Consider the following 17,892-nt stretch of genomic DNA (forward strand, 5'->3'; position numbering starts at 1 on the left):
AGAAATGAATTACTGCAGGGATCAAATATTTAATATAGCATATGGTGGGGGAAAAGCAAGTGCTGACTATATTATCCATGTACTTGAGATTTCCATTATATTTTTATCGCTGGCATAAACATGAGCTATCCAACCTTTCGCATCTGTGACAGCAGGCCCTCAAACTCTTTCAGGTCCAACGTGGGCCCGTTGTAGGATGTACAGCTATTGGCAGCACGACCCAACCAGTAGATAGTAATTAAAACCTGAAGAAAAGAAGAAATGCAGACAAAAAATCATGAAAAAATATCAGCTGATCTTTCCAATAAAAGAAAAGCATGAAACAAATTAACCTTTTAAAACTAAAGAGCTACTTGATCACATTTCAATACCAACTCAAAGCACTCTGTCTTAATTCCAGTCGGCCTTACATCACCTTAAACAAATTGTACAGTCCAACAATATTAAACTTATTAATTTAGAAAAATAACATTAAAAATTAGTTTTCAAATCCTAATCGTCACTAGCAGAGAAAAAGCAGTCTGGGCAGCAGCCTCACAGGCCACTGGCATCCCAAGTCTTCAAAATGATAACCTGGATTCACACTGTTCATTAGCCTGTCAACTCAAAATATGCTACACGGGTGTATCTCTGGTATGTTCATGCAGCAAAGCAGTCAAATAGCTATAAATAATATTGGATGCATTGAAGGAAAAAGAAAAAAACAAAGAAAAAACTACAACAAAACACCCACTCTCTTGCTTTCACTTTTCCCTTTTTTGTAAAACAGTGCCAGCTAGTTTCCTGGTAATTGCAGCCCAGCCTCTTCCAAAGAAGTGATAAGTTAGCAAACGCAGCTGGAAGAAACACAACAACACTGAGGCACTGTTCAGACACCGAAACTGGTCACAGGCACTTCTCTTGCTGACATATAGCCACCTTTCTGTGGTCACAGTGATTTATAATTGCCTGTTAGCTAGCTTAGTGCTGAGTATATCAGTTACCCGGTCATTCTTAACTCTCTGAAACACATTAACAGCAGCTGAATGAGCAGCTGAAAGAGCCTCTACTTTTGTTTTGGCACCACTGGTTGTAACAAATGCCCCAACGTAACTGACTGTGGTTGAGGAACCAACGAACTGAAGTTCTTTTGTCAGCTAAATGTCTAAAATGTAAAATTTACACACCGACTCCAGCCAAAGGGAAATCACACAGAGCTGCACCTTTAACACTGTTGGCAAAGAGCTCCCAGCTATATTTACTGTGTCCATGTCAACGAGCTGTCCACAGGGAGCGCTTTGATAAGAAAGCTCAGCAAGGCTTAATGTGTTTATTTCAGTCATACTGTCAGTGTAAACAACTTCTGCCATTCAAGCGCAGTTGGAGGGAGTGCAAAAGAACCAGTCTGCTGATCAGAATAAGCACAAAGCTAAATGAGACCTTTTATGTGAAGCTGTGTTGGACGATGAAGATAAGTTAAACTTTTAGCCTTATTAAAGGGTGAAACATGATTGAGCTGCAACTGGGGACAGTTCCATCGATCAATCATTGACTCCAACTATTATACAATTTTAGTTTCATAAGCCATATTTTCAGAACCACATGAGATTTTTTATCTAATATCCTGACACTACAGAGGTGAAGCTGTGACAACACAGCTGCTGAGGTTTAGCTTCATTAGCTGCATACTGCAGCTCTCTCAGCAGCAGAATATGGAGTTTCTGTGTCACCACAATAGCAGATTCATGCCAACTCCCACTGGAACTGGGTCAGCACCAAATGTGTTTCACTTGCTTACTATTGTGCTGTAAACACACCCTTATCAATCCCAAACTCCACAATCACATTCCAAAACTCTGTCTGTATGATTTACACATGCAGCACTAAACCAACCAATACTTAACGAAGAGCATTCTTAAAGAATTTCAAAGGCAAACTTTAAGTACATGTCAGCGGAGTTTCGACAGTCAGGAATGAAAATAAACGACGTGACAGCAGAATAATGCATAGCGTCACACATGCTTTGCCTTGTCAATTTCAGCAGCTGCCTGTCAGTGCACACGTGGACAGACCTGTCAAGGAAGTTCCACTGGAAACCAACATTCACCTTTTTGGTTCATGTGCAAACACACTTAAAGTCACACACTGCAGGGTCATGAACGAAGCCAAAATTCCACCTATTATGTCAGGACCTCAGCACTATCCAGTGCATGCAGACATGCATACAGATACAGATTTTGTTTTGTTACCTCACAGTCATCACTATGCATAATCAGGCCTTCTTCTTCACACCTTTACCTGCTAAATAACAGTCTCATGAACACAGCAGATTCAGCAGTATCTTATCCAGGCATACCTCTTTTAAAAATGGTAACGTCCCATCTGCTGTTTGCTAAACAACACCTTTGTCATCACATCAGCAAATTCCTCTCGATGCAGTTTCGTCACCACTCAATATTTGATGTGTTGCAGAGACAGCTGCTGTCAAATCCTAGTCCTTAGTCCTGAATCTACAGAACATCACAGCAGAAGGTTCCTTGCAAAAGTGTTGGCTGCTGGGAATATGTTAGCCATTTGCCACCGCTGCAAATGCTGGAGTCCCCCATGTTTAGTCAGCTAAATGAGCTAACAGGCCTGACCAGTGCTGCAGTTCGACACTTTAACTTGTACAGTGCACAGCAGCATCACAGAGAGAGGAGGGGAGGACAGAGACATAGCGAGAGAGAGAGAGAGCGCGAGTAGAACTGCTTTGACTGCAGAGTAGGCAGGGCCAGCATTGTGTGTTCTACTTCTTAAAGTGGCATTATTAGAAAAAGGATAGGAAGGTGCTGATTTGAGCAGACAGTGACTATAACGGGCTTCTAAATAATTAAAAGGCTGTAAGAGAGGCAAGAATAAAGACGCCTGAAATCAATCTAGACTCACAGAATATGTAGAAATAGTTGACTTCGAAGGTGCAAGAAAACACTAAGCAAAAAATATGAAAAACCAACATACCATCTAAAACAAACAAAGTAAGATGCATGAACAGATGCACATAAACAGGGTAAAGTGGAAAGGTAATAAAGGATAATACAGACAGAATAGAAACTAGATATTTAACACCATTTCATAGTAAGAGTTGTGTCAAGGTACTTTATGTAAAGGTAAATGCCCCACAATATAGAGAAAGAACCACAGTGATCCAGGCCCAGGGACAAGAACGTAGAAAAGAGGAACAACTTTTTAACAGGAAAACACAGAGGTGGATCACGGATTAGTAAGAGCCATTGAAATCATGGATAGTGAAAGCAAAAAGAGAAACACAGCACCAGAATAACACTTTCTTTCCAAACATGTATTTAGCACACAAACAAATTATCCCACTGTAACCTGACAGTATCACTTACATTCTTGAGCTTTCGACTGCCGTCACTTCCCCTGGAGAATGAAACACAGAGAGAGACAGACAGAGGAGGTAGTGAGACTTCTGGTTCTATTCAGTGAAGTGCCTTACATAAAGATAACAGCAGACAACTTCAAGATGTGCCATCTCCCACATATCTATGTGAAACAGCAGAAAAAACTAAACTTTGTGAAATATAAGAATCTGCAGTGACTGTAGCCCACGCACAGAAAGCTAACATTTTGGCAAAACCTTTCGTTAACAGTCTTAGCAACTGAATAACTGCTGAAATAGAAAGGAAACAAACACTGAAATTAAAATGGTAAGTCCAGAATTCACAAAGAGAAATACTTTTGTAGTAGATAGAAGAGACACGTGCTATAGTGGTAGCCTAGTGAGTTGACTGCCAACTGATCTCTGGGAGGTGGAGCGTCTCTAGGAGAACACCACAGCGGAGGCCACTTAGCACCACAGACGCTGCCAAAATGAAATGATGTGAATCTTGCGGATTACCACGTGAGCTATAAATGGGAAGTGGAATGAAGCAATTGTAAACCTGACTAAAATGCACTCATGTTGTAGAAATACAAATTTCTAGGCTGAGAGGTGAAAAACAAAGACAGAGAAAACAAAGGCTAAAACACAGACGCATACAAGTGTGAGACTTTGTTTTCTTAAATAGTCTCAATCACATAAAATCCACAATCTGCCTTTTCTTAAGCTGTGAAAGACACGTGAAGCCTGATGAATGGCAAAATAAAAATCTAACAATGGATAAAATATTTTTTTTCTTTTTGATAACAAAAAGAAAAAAAAAGGCAACAAAAACATTTAAAGTATTCTTAAACTAGAGTTGATTGCAATTATGTCCTGCCACAATCTTTGTATCTGGATCAGCGCAGCATGAGAGGATCACAGGATCAATAAATTGTTAAAATTGATACTTGATTAAACATTAGCGACTTGGGAAAAGCCAGAATAGTTATTATATCTTAGTATCAAGGTCAATAAAAATAACTAATGTATATCATACCAGCATAAGGTCATTTCACAACATTTTACTTTTTTTTTTTAAAAATATCTTTATGGACAATGTATAAAAGGTCAACTTAAAAACAATTAATTATGGGAAACTCATATTTAGCTTAAATGTTACAGTTTTTTAAAATTAAGAATAATAACCTTTAATTTGGAAAAAAAAGCATAATGGATGGGAGGGATACCAGGAAACTATGTATAGCCAAGAGGTGAACACGAATTAGACTGGAATTATCTTTTGCTGGGCTGCTTATAGGCAAATGTAGAGGAGTTCAACCAGAGATGCTTGCGCACTTTTTCTTTTCATGTAGTACACTTGTTTTCATCTACAGTACATTTCCCAAGACTCCAAAGACTGCTGAACCAACCCATTTGTTTGATGTATAAATGCACACAGCAGTTTTATTTTTTTATTTGGTGCCTTCGTAAACATCTTTACGAAGGCTCTCAGCTTAACATGTCCTTATTATATATATATATATATTGTACTTCCAGGGATTCAAAAAGAAAAGATAAACAAGGACACGAAATAGCTTATCTTGTACTTATATACAGGATTTTCTTATGTGGGGATTTCAATGTTACAGGTACAGAACACAACTATTTTATGCCATAATTCACACAACACATCCTGAGACTCTGCTTAACTTAGGCCAACTCATTCAACATGCAAGTGACACTCAAAGTTGGGCTTTGAATGGCAGCAGGTACATGAGAAACAAATAAAGGTGGAGAAGGTGAAATGAGCTTGAGAGCATGAACAGCAACCCCTCCCTCATCATCCTCTCATTCTGTCAGTTGACTAAATAAACATGGAGACAAGTACCTTTTCTCTGCTGTTAGCTAGTAAGTTCACAATCAAAGGACAAATACACATTCCACAAGGTATTAGATCATATTAAGAGGCCCAAGCTAATGTAAACAGCTCTCATATTCTTACATTTTTTTCCTGCATGTTTGTCTTTGTCGTTTAAATGACAAAATGTATTTAATGTAAAGGCTAAAAACAGATAAACTAGTAATGATATTGCTGCTTATTCTTTTCTCTTACATATGTCAAATGTATATTAAGCATGGGTATATACAGTAGTTTAATATCAAATTTGTAAAAACTGATATAAAGTAACTTATGGCTGAAAACAAACATTTGAAAAAGCCTTTACAAATTGGCTAGCTAGTTATTTCTGAAAAAATTCTCTCACGTGATTAGATTTTATAATCTGGCTTTGAAAGTCATAATTTATTATTTACACTATATTTTTTTGTTAAACATAACTACCAAGACATTTCCCTCTATTAGCTCTATGTTATGTGATGATAATAACATTATTCTTTCTGCTTATGAGTTAATGTTTATTTATTTTTGATGAAAGCTTTAAATGGTTTCCATAATTACTGCCAGTGGCATTAACTTAGCCATAATCAGTATATTTATGGATAATGCAACTGAGGTAAAGATTTAACCTGTGTTTTATATTTTACAGCATTTCAAAATTTTCTGTGAAATCCACTAGACTGCTGAACAGAAACACAGCTGTCATCTCCTCTCATCTCCACTACCTGGCAAACCATTGCTTATCCTGGAAAATGAGCCATGACCATCAACAGGAACAGTAGATATTCTATTCCTCAGCTCACTGCACTACAATCTGTTTGTCTGAGCCCTAGCTGTCCAAAGTTTTCTAGAAGAGTAAAGGTGTAGGAAATAACCTTCTATATGTGAGAGAGTTACATAAGCACCAGATGAAGTGCAGGGCTACTTGAACAATGAAAGCAAAGTTCAATTTTAACATGTCAATAGAAGCAATGGTGTATTGAGTAAATATGAATCCAGATTGCATCATTTTTAATATACTACTGCCTGCATGTTTTTGGAGATGCTATTAAACAATCAATGACAGAAAGAGAAAAAAAATCACCCCGTGGCATATTAGGTACAGGCTCACTATGAATGCTAATGAGTCGCCCAACTTAATTGTGTTGTTACCCAAGGCTCTATCCTGGGCCCCTGTTCTTTGTTTCGATATATACCTACATTTTTCTTTTTTACCACATCACTCAAAACCAGTTGTAAACAGTGTTATGAAAATGACACAATTATATGTCCCTCTTCATCTAACAATCTTGATTGGCAATATTAGATCTTTCTTACATTAACTAAATTATTATACTTGTAGATATGTGCACATGCTGAATCAAGAATAAATAAACAGAGACGCAAACAAAATAGAGATGCATTGCCCCATCTCCAAAAGCACCTTTAAAACCCTTCTGTGAATGAAACCTTGGTAATACACAGCCAGCAGACAGTGCATGCCAAAGACAGTGAAACACCCACATATTCACACAAACACATATACAGTATGAAAAGCTAGATGCAGTTGGCTTTGTTACCAAGCAACAAAGTAGGAGTCATGGTTCAGTGTGTGATGCACACCCTTGTGTTTTATTTGGACAGAGACCAATTGTGTCTCACAGATATGTCATTGTTGCTTCACTGGCACAGGCTCATGCAAACTTCCATTGACTCCCGTCTACTTATTTGTGTTTCAGTGAACTGCTTGATTGTCTGATGCAGAGAATGACAGACGGGTTACTGACAAAGTGAGACAAAGAAATGCACAACCAGTGTTTGAGACAAGCAGGCTAAAAGTGTTCACCATCACCATCTAGTGATATAGAGCATTTCCAACAAAGAATTTTAGGAAATACAGTTTTTTTTGTCTTTTTTGTTTGAAAATTTAAACCTCAATTTAAATGTGATAAGAATAATTTAAAAAGTTTAAACATCTGTCCTATAACAACAGAGAAAAATATCTCCAAAGGTAAATGTGGAGATATTTACCTTCTGAAGCAGAGAAACATTTAGGAAAATTCCATTCACCAAAGCTTCACTTTACTATGAAAGAACAGCACCCTCACTGTTTTGTAGAGAGATAAAAGTTAGAGTCTTGTGTAAATAAATGTCAAAGCTATAAATAATTTAAAGCTCACATTAGTAAGTTTTATTTTAAAACTGTCACCTTTAGTTAGTGCCACAGTAACAGTGTCAACAGAGCGCAAAAAACAGTAAATTCTAAGACATTCACAAACTAAGCAAACTGATTAAAATTCATCAACTAACTTTTAGGCTCTTTTTTGTCATCCATGTATCTATGTTTTACCATCTGGAAAGCATCACATTAGACTTTTCTACATACAGTATATATGGTCAAATCTACACAGTCAACTCTGCAGGACTCGACTTGTTCAAATGGTAGATATTATCTGTGGAACATAACTCAAGTGGTCGAGTCTTACTTGGCCGTGGGGCGTGTTGATGTGTCCTGCAGGTCTCCAGGGTCAAAGAGCTGGGAGCCCTTCAGTCCTAACTCCTCACAGCCACGCAAAAACACACTGAGGTTGTCCTGTAGAGCGAAAGCACAATTTCATTGGGATAAATACTAGGAGACAGAAAGAAAAGCTACATCAGATAAACCATGCAAGACCTCAACTAATATACACTTTCTATTATAATTACAGAATTGTATTATTCTATTATTCTATTCTAAATGCAAACTCTGCAAGAAGGACCATATCATTTAACATGAATATACACTGAACTACTCGAAACATGCGAGTCACACAGGTGAGACAGATCACTTATTGACTTAAACATTTAAATCAACATGTTGCCTGGCTCATTATTTCATCAAATCAAAGTTCATCTAAAAAATAAAGGGAATGAATATACAAACCAATATTAACTGCTAAAAGTGATTCTGTTGACACAGTTCTAGCCCTTCTGAGTATGTCTACTTCATTTATTTTCATTGGCGTAGTAATCTTCCCCCCCCCACCCCAATTTTATATTTTCTTTTCGATTAAATAGACTGAACTCCTGGTAGAAACATCTTTGCACACTAACAGCTAAAGAGAGAAAATGTCAACATTCTCTTAAATTATCCCACATGAACCATGTCCCACAAACATTTCCAAGGTCTCTGTCAGCCAAACAAACTGAAATGACCAGATACTTTCTTTCCTGCACAGAAACACACACAAACAAGGAGTCTCGCCATAAAAATCAGGATACCTGCTCAACAGAAATGTGACACCATCAGGTTTTGTGCCCAGCTTTCGTACATCTCATCTCTCAGATTACTCCAGCTTTCGCTCTTGACGGGTTCCTCTGTTCAAATATTTCCTGCTTCTTGTTTATCGGCTTCTTCTCGAATCCTTCCTTCCTTCTCTCCTCAATGTTTTATTCTGCCCATCGTCTTAGTCCTTCTCCCTCACTCTCCTTTGCTCTCTGACAAACTCTTTGTTGGACGCAACCTGAGCCAGGCTCTCCTCTCCAGTTCCCAGGTTCTCCCGCTCTCTTTGTTTCTATGTCTCTCAGTCTTTCAGAGGGCCACAACCTAAACTCTTTTCTCCCTTTCTCTCTCTCAGGGTGTCACCATTTCCTCTCCACCCCAATTGTCCCAAACACAGTCTCTCCCTCTCACATGCCAAACACAAGCACACTGTGCTTGTATACATGCGCTTGCACAAAATGCTGCTTTAAATAAACTCTTTTTGGAATATTCAGACACATAAAACTTGGAGTGTTATTTATATGTACACACTACCAAGTATAAAATAAAATAAAAAACCTGGGTAAAGCATGGGTACAATGACAAACATGCACACTTGTTCTCACGATCCTTTTCCAACTGTAGCAAACTACCCCTCCAAATCCACCCTGCACCTTCCTGTGTTTTTGGGACAGTGCCATCTCTGCTCTCCTGGTGAGGCAACCCCACCCAAAGATATACACACTTATGCTAGGATATCTCTCTAACAGGACCAGCAAGGTCTTTTTGAGAAATTTTACTTCTGAAATGACACACCTGCCACAGGATTAAGCTGATCATGGTCATATTAAACTTCAAAACAAAGGGTTTTCACATCAGCTGCATTCGATTAATACTAGTATTTATTTTCCAGATAGTAGAAATGAGTTAACACTTGGAACAAGGAATCCTCCAACTCACAAAGGAGGAGGATTAGAATTTTTGTGAAACATACTCTAAGAATATGATCATCATACTGATGTAACACAGGGAAGGCAACATGGTTTGTTTTTCCCACACAAAAACTTGGATCAAATAATATCTTTAAGCAGACATAATGAGTCTACTTTGAGCTGTTGCCTAACATCTGAAATTGCAGAAAGTTGAATATGAGACCAAATACAATACAGATTTAAAGAAAAAAAAAAAAGAACTAAGAAGCATACATAGATATGATTAATTATCACCTTTATAATAATTAACAACGACAAACATTGTAATATCCTTTGCTAGATTTAGATATGATAAACTGAGCTGAATAAACAATGATTGCATTATCCAACTCAAGTAAATCACAAGATAAACTGTTGCATAGACACAAAAAGCTTTGCAAACAAAGGAAGTGTACAACTACTTGACTAGATGTTGCTGTGCTTGCAAGTTGGCAGCATAGAAAGTGGCTAAAATAATTATCAACATTTTACCCATGTACTTTCAGGTTGACAGTTGGTTCTGCAATGTTTTTATAAAGCTGCAGCCAGAGCAGAGAGCTCACTTGCTCACAAACAAGATGGAAAAAAGACAGCTCAGAAAAATCACAGCAGTTATGCATTATTTTTGTAGGCTGTATCACCCTAACCTGCTGAATGACCCTTTGACTAGAGGAATGCATAATCACATTTTTCACAGGTGTGTGTTAACCTATAAGCAAAGATAATGGCTGCTGCAAGCACTGCTTATGGTACTCCCACTTGGCAAGTAAACTCTAGATTTGTGACTTCAATGTTGTGCATAACACAAAGTAACACACATTTCTGCCGCAGGTGAAATGTTTTGGTTACAGAATAATGTAATTAATGATTTAACTTGGTTGGTAAATATAGACACATACATACACAGTATTTCTATAAACCGTGGCTCATCTTGTCAATAATCTATCTATAGTCCATCCATCTATAGTCAGGGGCGGCAGGGGATATGGTAGTGTGAAAGAGGAACTTAATCTTGTTTCCAATTAAGCAGTTTCATCCCACATTTTCTCTGTTTAGTTCTAATATCATGTAGTCTGGAACCAGAATAAATAACAATAACAAAAGGGGATTTATCTGGCTCATTTGTTAGCAACTAACATGATAGATAAAGAGGTAATTTAGTGGGTATTTGGAAAGAGTGTGTGTGTGCGTTTTTAAGGAAGGGAGTATAACTTTGTTCTGATATGCAGGTCCTTGCCACAGGAAACTGGGTGTCTACCACAAAGAAATGACTGACAGCTGAATGTATTTGGAGGAGGACTTGATGTCTGGAGGTAGACTCAGAAATAAAGCCCCTGTCCACTCTGTCCATTCTCAAAATTTCAGCATTGTGGTGAAATTAGCATGAATTAGAATGGAATGTAAATTAATTTTACAAACATCAGAACATATGTTCTTTAGCTAACACATTGGTCACATATTCCGAGACGTAAAGGTCAAATTAGTTTTATATGTTTGGATTTCTTCAGACTTAACCTTCACTGGAATTTGATTAATGTCCTAATTAGAACAACAACTTTCTCAGGGAAGCAGGTCAGAGTTTAAGGCCTGATGTTGGACAATTGTTTTTGTCCCTTTCAAGAAAAACACTGCAAAAGATTTGGTAAGCCACCCACAGATCACCTCAGATATCCAAATATGAAATGGATTTTTCAGAGCTATCAGTCATATAAATTATTCTAACGGTGCAAAGTTTAATATGGCTCAATTTTTACTGCAGTGGTGAATCAGGTTTACAGATATTCTAATGACAACAGGATAATTAATTTTGCTTCAAACTGAAAAAAAGAAAGTCTTCAACTTGATCAAGATTAAATTTTGAGTTGACAGCAAACACTTTTATATTTTTTTCAAAAATGAGTCATAGAATTTTTAAAATTGATATGCAAAATATGTAAAGTTCAAATTGGAAGGCATTTATGTAACATACCAGTGTTTATTATTAAAAATAATATAAAACACTTGATCTAATAAATGTCATGTCTAATGAAACATCTATTCAAGCAGATTAATTACTACTATTCATATTACTTAATTACCACTACTCGTCTTGCCAGGAGATCACCGTTGCATGTCTATTAACACACTATAAGACATGAGCATGCCAGTCAACCCAGAGATGCCTGGGATAAGAATCTGCCACAACCAGCGAACACTGACCTATACAGCTCGACCTGCCAAAACACTGAGGTAGCTGCTGTGATTATAAAACAGCCTAAACTCCACAGAGACTCGTTTTCGCATTAGCCCCCAAACAGGAAGAGGAAGGGGGAGTAGGCTATGTTTTATTACGATGGTCCAGATAACAGCAGTCCCCTTGTTTATGTATTTCTCACCTCACTAATCAAAGCCAAGAGGAAGAAAAATCCCTGCAAGGCCACAGGAACTTAAAAGCTATGAAACTTTGTAAGTATAACGAGTCACTTTATTCAGAACATCCAGCCGCTTTTTTTGTTTTCTTGTTTCAACTTTTATTATATATTATCCTCTAGCTACTAGTATAAACAGGCAGTCAATGGGTTACTGATTGTCCCTTTGAGCTAATTAGTAATGGTTGTGCTGTGTTTTTTGACCTTTAAGTGTCTACACCTGAGGCTAATTAGATTTCTTTTTATTTATAACTTTGGGACATGGAGTAGCCACTAGTGGACACAGTGATGCAACAGTTCTAGCTATAGCATCACCATGCCACCAGAGATACACTATGTGGACAAAAGTAATGGGCAACACCTCTTTAGCTGTTTGTACAAACAGTCTCAATTAGAGCCTGCTATTGAAACTCCTTCTTCTAAGTATTCCACAATAAACTACGAGTTATTGCAAAGTGGAAGAAATCTTCAGATTACAGATTGTGGTTTATATCATCAAAAAGGCGTCAAATAAGCTTAAAAATGCTCATTTATAATATCCCTTGTGTTACAGCTTTGTTTCCTGTTCACTGTTGAGAAAAATAAGACAGGAAATGAAAAGTAAAAACTCCATCATCAGATACTGTTGGTTTGATGCTCAGCAGAAAAGCATCTTTGGACCCTGAAAAAAAAACAACAACCATGAGCTGAGTGGATAAAATATATCTACTCTGCTGAAGTAATGCAACAATGATCCAAGTACAAAGGTTTGAAAAGTCTATTACTTTATGGTAGAAAACATATAGTGAAGACAGCGTAATTATCCAACGCTCTTTAAAAGTCAGAGCACTCAATGGCGGCTATTAGTGGCACAGTGAGACAAGAGCAGCCATTCTGCCCAGACCACGGCCTCCATCCCTCATCTGTGATGTTGTGATCTAAATAATTACATATTTTGTGTTGCTGAAGTACCAGAACTTCTGCTCTAAACTGCTATCATCGACAATCATCACATTTAATTCAGAAATTCCATTTTATTAAGGAAACATTCTGCCAGAGTAGTTTTCTTTGCTAAAACACATCAGTGTAAAGTACAGTTAAATAACTGATGATGCAAAGCTTTCACAATGACACAAAACAGGGCAAAGCATCAGTTGTTTTCTTATCAATACAAGAATAGACTGCCTATTTCTTAAATACAGTGATATTTGCCAAAGGATCAAAATAAGTCATGCATTTTCAGAATGACTAATAAAATATAGTTTTAATTGTCACTTTTTAAAAATTTTTACTTCTTGGTGTTCTATGTTTACAAAAAAAGGTGTTAAATTAAACGTGAATATGAAAAAAATTACAAAGACAGCCTGAAGTTATACACTGACAAGCTATTCATGAAGAGAAGAGAGATGGAAGTACATGCTATCAACTTTCACTATGACTATGTTTACATGCGAGTGCTGGTCCTGAAAGGCCACTTCATCCAGATTAAGGTCTAAGGTCGTTATGAAAGAACTCTACTGTATTGCACTGTACTCAGCTGGAAAGTATCAGTGTCCGGATCAACTTCAATTCACAGAATCTCATTCAAAGCAAGACCCAAACTTGGGATTCTTCAGTAAAACCACAGACAACAATGAACAACTTCCATGTGAGGTTTTGGGAGCAGGAATAGGTTTCTATCATCTACATCTTTGAAAAATCCTTTTGGTTTTGATGCACCTCACCAATAATAATGTTGAGGCAGTAAATGACTTTGGGACATATAAAATCCTCAAGTGGATTTTTTGTGTTCCTGCAGTGATCCAGTATATTTCATAGCCAAGGGCTCTCAAGATTATCTGGTTCACTGCAGAACTGTACAATAAGTAAGCTTTTAAGTGCTGAGTGTTACACGCGACTGCTAATGCACACTTTGCCTGTTGTGCACCACAGCAACAAACATAATCACCATCTTAATACAAACCAAAGAAACAGCTTAATGTAACATAAACTTCATCTAATTCACATCCATAACTTTAGGATACTGAATTCTACTACTACTGCTACTCAGCAACTTTTGAAAAGCAGACTTAACAACACGTTTTTCCCTGAGAGATTGTATCAGCTCACCCAAATTCCACAATGACACAACAGTACTTGGGGTGATGAATGGAAGAAAAGCCATTTTCTTACAAGCTGTTATTTTACGGAAAATGTGTTTCATATCTTTACTTTAATCAGCAAAGTGGGTGGCAGAGTGTTTAGTGGTAACTGTGGCCTACCCCAGCTTCCTCTTGAAACATATGGAAAAAAGTGATGTATGAATGTATAATTAAATGTGGCCTGTAGTCTAAAGACTTTGAATATGACAGCAAGTTTTGATATTAGACAGCTTTGAATCATAGTATGACAGTGTGACAATGAAAGAAAAAGGAGCAAACTATAAAATGGTCTTCAGTTTTGGTTAAAATGCTGTAAAGCAGTCTAAAGAATGATTCCAAAACACTTACTAGGCCAGCAATCGGTGTTGGAAGTCTATTGATTTTCTTCACCAGTCCAGGTCTAATTGAGCTCAGCAACCTGACAAAAGACGCATAAAAAAGAAGAGTTGTGGCTTTAAAACTTCTTTTACTGACATGTTGACTTCAATACTTCAAAGCATGCATTTCAAAGATGAAACGTCGCTAGAGCAGAATGAAATAACTGCAGGCAAAATACATGAATAGGTTTAAACTGTGGGTGTCTCTACAGAGAAAAGAAAGGGGAATTTAAAGGGATAAAGAAACATTTCTAAAACTCCCCTGTGGCGTCTGGAACATCTATAACGACGACGCATCCTAAATCACAGTGGAGAATCGTTTCTGCTCCTTTTACCCACTGGGACCTGTTAACTAGTTCCAGTAAATGTTATATCACAGGGAAGCACACATGAGTAGGTTTGTCTTGGTGCTGTCATCTCTCATCAGACCCACGCCGATGCGAAACCTTTTGGCGGGAAGTGTACAGTACATTGCATTCCTCAAACTCTGCCCGCTTATCAGCCATGAACAAGCAGTTTCAGCATTCCCGCCTCTCTCTCCCTTCCTCTCTGTCTCCAGTTTCATCTTTTGTGCGTGTTTTCATCAGAGGAAGCGCTGTAATGATTCTCCTCTAAAAAGGAAAAATCCGCCCTTGGATACGAGGTATTAGATATCAACAGTCTTATGGTGTTCATAGTATTTCAGCAGGTATTTTGAGATGAAGTGCTGTAATTTAACTTTTCAGTGAACTCTCTTTCCCTCAGCATGCCTCATGTACTCCTACGTTAAGTTGAAGATTTCCTGCTACACTGTATATTTCCAAGAATAATTCTGAACAACCCCAGGAGAAGGCAGTTCTTAATCCTACCTACATGCCAATATATTAAGATGTGTAGGTGGGGAGAATGAGTAATGGCATCAGAGAAGACAATATTTTCACTCTGAAAATTGCCTGGAATGTGAATGTTTGTCTGCTTTTTTAAAATGTAAGACTTTGTTTATAAACATGTTTTGGGGGAAATGGTTTTCAAATCCCACTGTGGCTTTGATGGAATTATTCAAACTTATATGCTGGGAAAAGAGGCCCACTTGTGTCTCCTGAAAATTTCACTTTCAGCCATTAACATGGTTGAACTGTGAGAGACATGTCATCTATTATCAAAACAAAGGCACAGTCAAAAGAAATCTAGACGCATAAACAAATAATCTTATGAGTGTGTACAGGGACATTTCCTAATTCTTTGAATATCAGGAAAATGAGGAAGAGGTTGGAGAGCATTTAAACTGATTCAATCAGGTCTCCTCTCTACCTGAATTATATGTAAATGAATTACTTGACTGATTGTGCAGTTTTGGGGCCAAGAGGATGTCATATGCTCCAGTAACCAAGGACTCACAATTTTGATCACAGCTCTTGCCAATGACCTCTATAAATGCACTGTTTCAATGATCCCCAGTCTGTAATCAATCTGCTACAGTGGCTACAGTCAATCTGTAGCCATTTACTCACAAGATTATCCCGGACATTGCACGACTTTCCATTTCTCCGACAGCATCTGTCACTTTATCTCAGGACTTAATAGGGAAATCTTATGATGCCATAGCAATACTTGCATTGCCACTTTTAATCCAGCACAAATGGCTAAATTAGTCTTTATTTACTTGGTTGTAATTTCCCCCCCTTTTGTCAGTCACTTAGAAAGCAATGAAGGGCTTTTATTTTTGAGACTTACAGTACTACTGCATGTCTAAATATTCCATGATTTCCCAGAAATCCCCAAACCAGTGGGCACACTGGTAAATTGGCTCTGATATCTGTATTCACAATAAAGACAGCACAAACGCTGGGTTTGTTCAACACTGGCAGCAACTGGGACGTGGAAGAGGAAAGCGCAAGTGCATGTGAGTGTTTTCAGTCTCGTTTCAGCACCTCGACTCAATATGAGTGGGTATACCAGTTCAAGAGTCAAACTAGATGACAATTGAACCGGACACCAGTCGTTTTGATCACTGGACCACACTTCAAAGTACTTGAAACAAAAACCTGCTTGACTGCTAAAGTTCTTTCTATTCACTTTAAATAATGTGTGACTATTTTACGTTTACCAACCAGAGCATTATGATACTGAAACAAATACAGTACCACTATAAGTATTAAACCAAACAGCATATGTACAATTAAATTACAAAAACATTACAATGAATTGGTAAGATGACTAATCATTGAAAACTATTCAAGAATAATAAACGTACAAACCAGAGATGTGTAACATTCTGCAACTAGATTACAAGAAAAAAACAAAACAACAACAACAACAACAACAACAACAAATATAGTCACAACTTACTCGCACAGTAGTATTCCATTCTCTAAACCTCCTCGGAAATCCTTCTCACCAAAACATCTTCCTGTCACAGCCTGCAGATGGGAGTAAAAGGATTGAGTTAGCAACATATAACATGTAAAGAGGGCTTCAGGTTAAAAGAAAAATTAAGAATGAAAAAAAAAGTGCACCAAAAATTGTGTTTAGTGGCATTCACTGCTGAAAACCAAAAAGCAACACTTATCAGCACACCTTTTAAATCTTTCTTTGAACTGGATAGATTGTGTGGAGAGGTGCACAAAGACTTCTCGGACATATATCAAGTCCCTCTCAAGTCAACAACGCTAAACGCTAACAAGCTTGACATAAGCTGCAGTCATCCCAGCCAAGTGGCTCTGGCAGGCTAATGTGGTGGGACAGGGGATTTATCGGGTAATAGTTGGTCAGACCCTCTGAGGAAAAAAAGCTGCCAGCTTGCATGTGAACAACTACTATACATCATAAAACATGCATTTACTTGGACAAATATTGCACCAGATATGTATGAATCTCAGATGTGACATTTAGTTTCAGTTACTGTGAGGATGGTTGTTCCTTACTGCAAGAGATTCTGGATTCTATTTTAAAGCTCTTAAGTTTTTTGAGCTACTTTTATGTGTAAAACTGGTCAAGGACAAACACATGCGTGCATTTTGCACAGACAGACAAATAGACAGATAGATAAAATACAAGCAATCTTATACAATACAATCTTTAGTGCAACTCCAGTGTTGAAATAATTACCTCCAAAAATCTGCTGTTGCGAGACTTTTAGGACCAAGCCTACTTAAAATCTATTTATTCCCACAAACGCTGGCAGACAGTTGGTGTAAAATGAGGAGACCTCTTTAGAATGCTCTTTTAAAAGCCAAAACAATTACAAGATTAAATTTCCTGAGAATTTCTTTCACATTTGTTTGCACAGCTGTGGGGAAAAGAAAAAGCGTGGAGATGTAGAGTATCTGGCCTGGCTGGATCTTTCTGTCAGCTTCTTGGCTAGTTTGGGAACCTGGACCTCTTACAAAAGAAATGGACTGCTGTGTGTCAATGAGTGGGCCGACAGTAGGCCTCATTTCTACGAGAGGCGTGATGTTTGGTGTTCAGGAGAGGCAGATAAAGAGATAAGCAGTGAAAGGAAAGTGGCAGAGAATTTATCACTTTGCTGACATTTAGCTATTCACTGCCACTATTCCATACTGCAGCAGCACTTATGAAC

General features: G+C 37.6%; 1 protein-coding gene across 10 annotated transcripts in view; it reads right to left on the bottom strand.

Annotated features, from left to right (window-relative positions):
• Positions 1–17,892, bottom strand: part of LOC101478690 (LIM and calponin homology domains-containing protein 1) — an 85,001-nt gene that overhangs the window by 32,107 nt on the left and 35,002 nt on the right. For 9 of the 10 annotated variants that reach the window (XM_012919770.3, XM_004553683.3, XM_004553684.3 and 6 more), the window contains exons 2-6: positions 16,662–16,732; positions 14,305–14,374; positions 7,703–7,809; positions 3,369–3,399; positions 135–245 (exon numbers count right to left, since the gene is read on the bottom strand). In XM_012919770.3, the coding sequence (XP_012775224.3) occupies positions 135–245; positions 3,369–3,399; positions 7,703–7,809; positions 14,305–14,374; positions 16,662–16,732 (390 nt within the window). Of the gene's footprint in view, positions 1–134; positions 246–2,335; positions 2,666–3,368; positions 3,400–7,702; positions 7,810–14,304; positions 14,375–16,661; positions 16,733–17,892 lie in introns of those variants that run through there. The other variant, XM_004553688.3, reaches the window with a different exon arrangement.

Source organism: Maylandia zebra, linkage group LG2, assembly GCF_041146795.1.
Source record: "Maylandia zebra isolate NMK-2024a linkage group LG2, Mzebra_GT3a, whole genome shotgun sequence".
In the NCBI taxonomy this organism is placed as follows: Eukaryota; Metazoa; Chordata; class Actinopteri; order Cichliformes; family Cichlidae; genus Maylandia; species Maylandia zebra.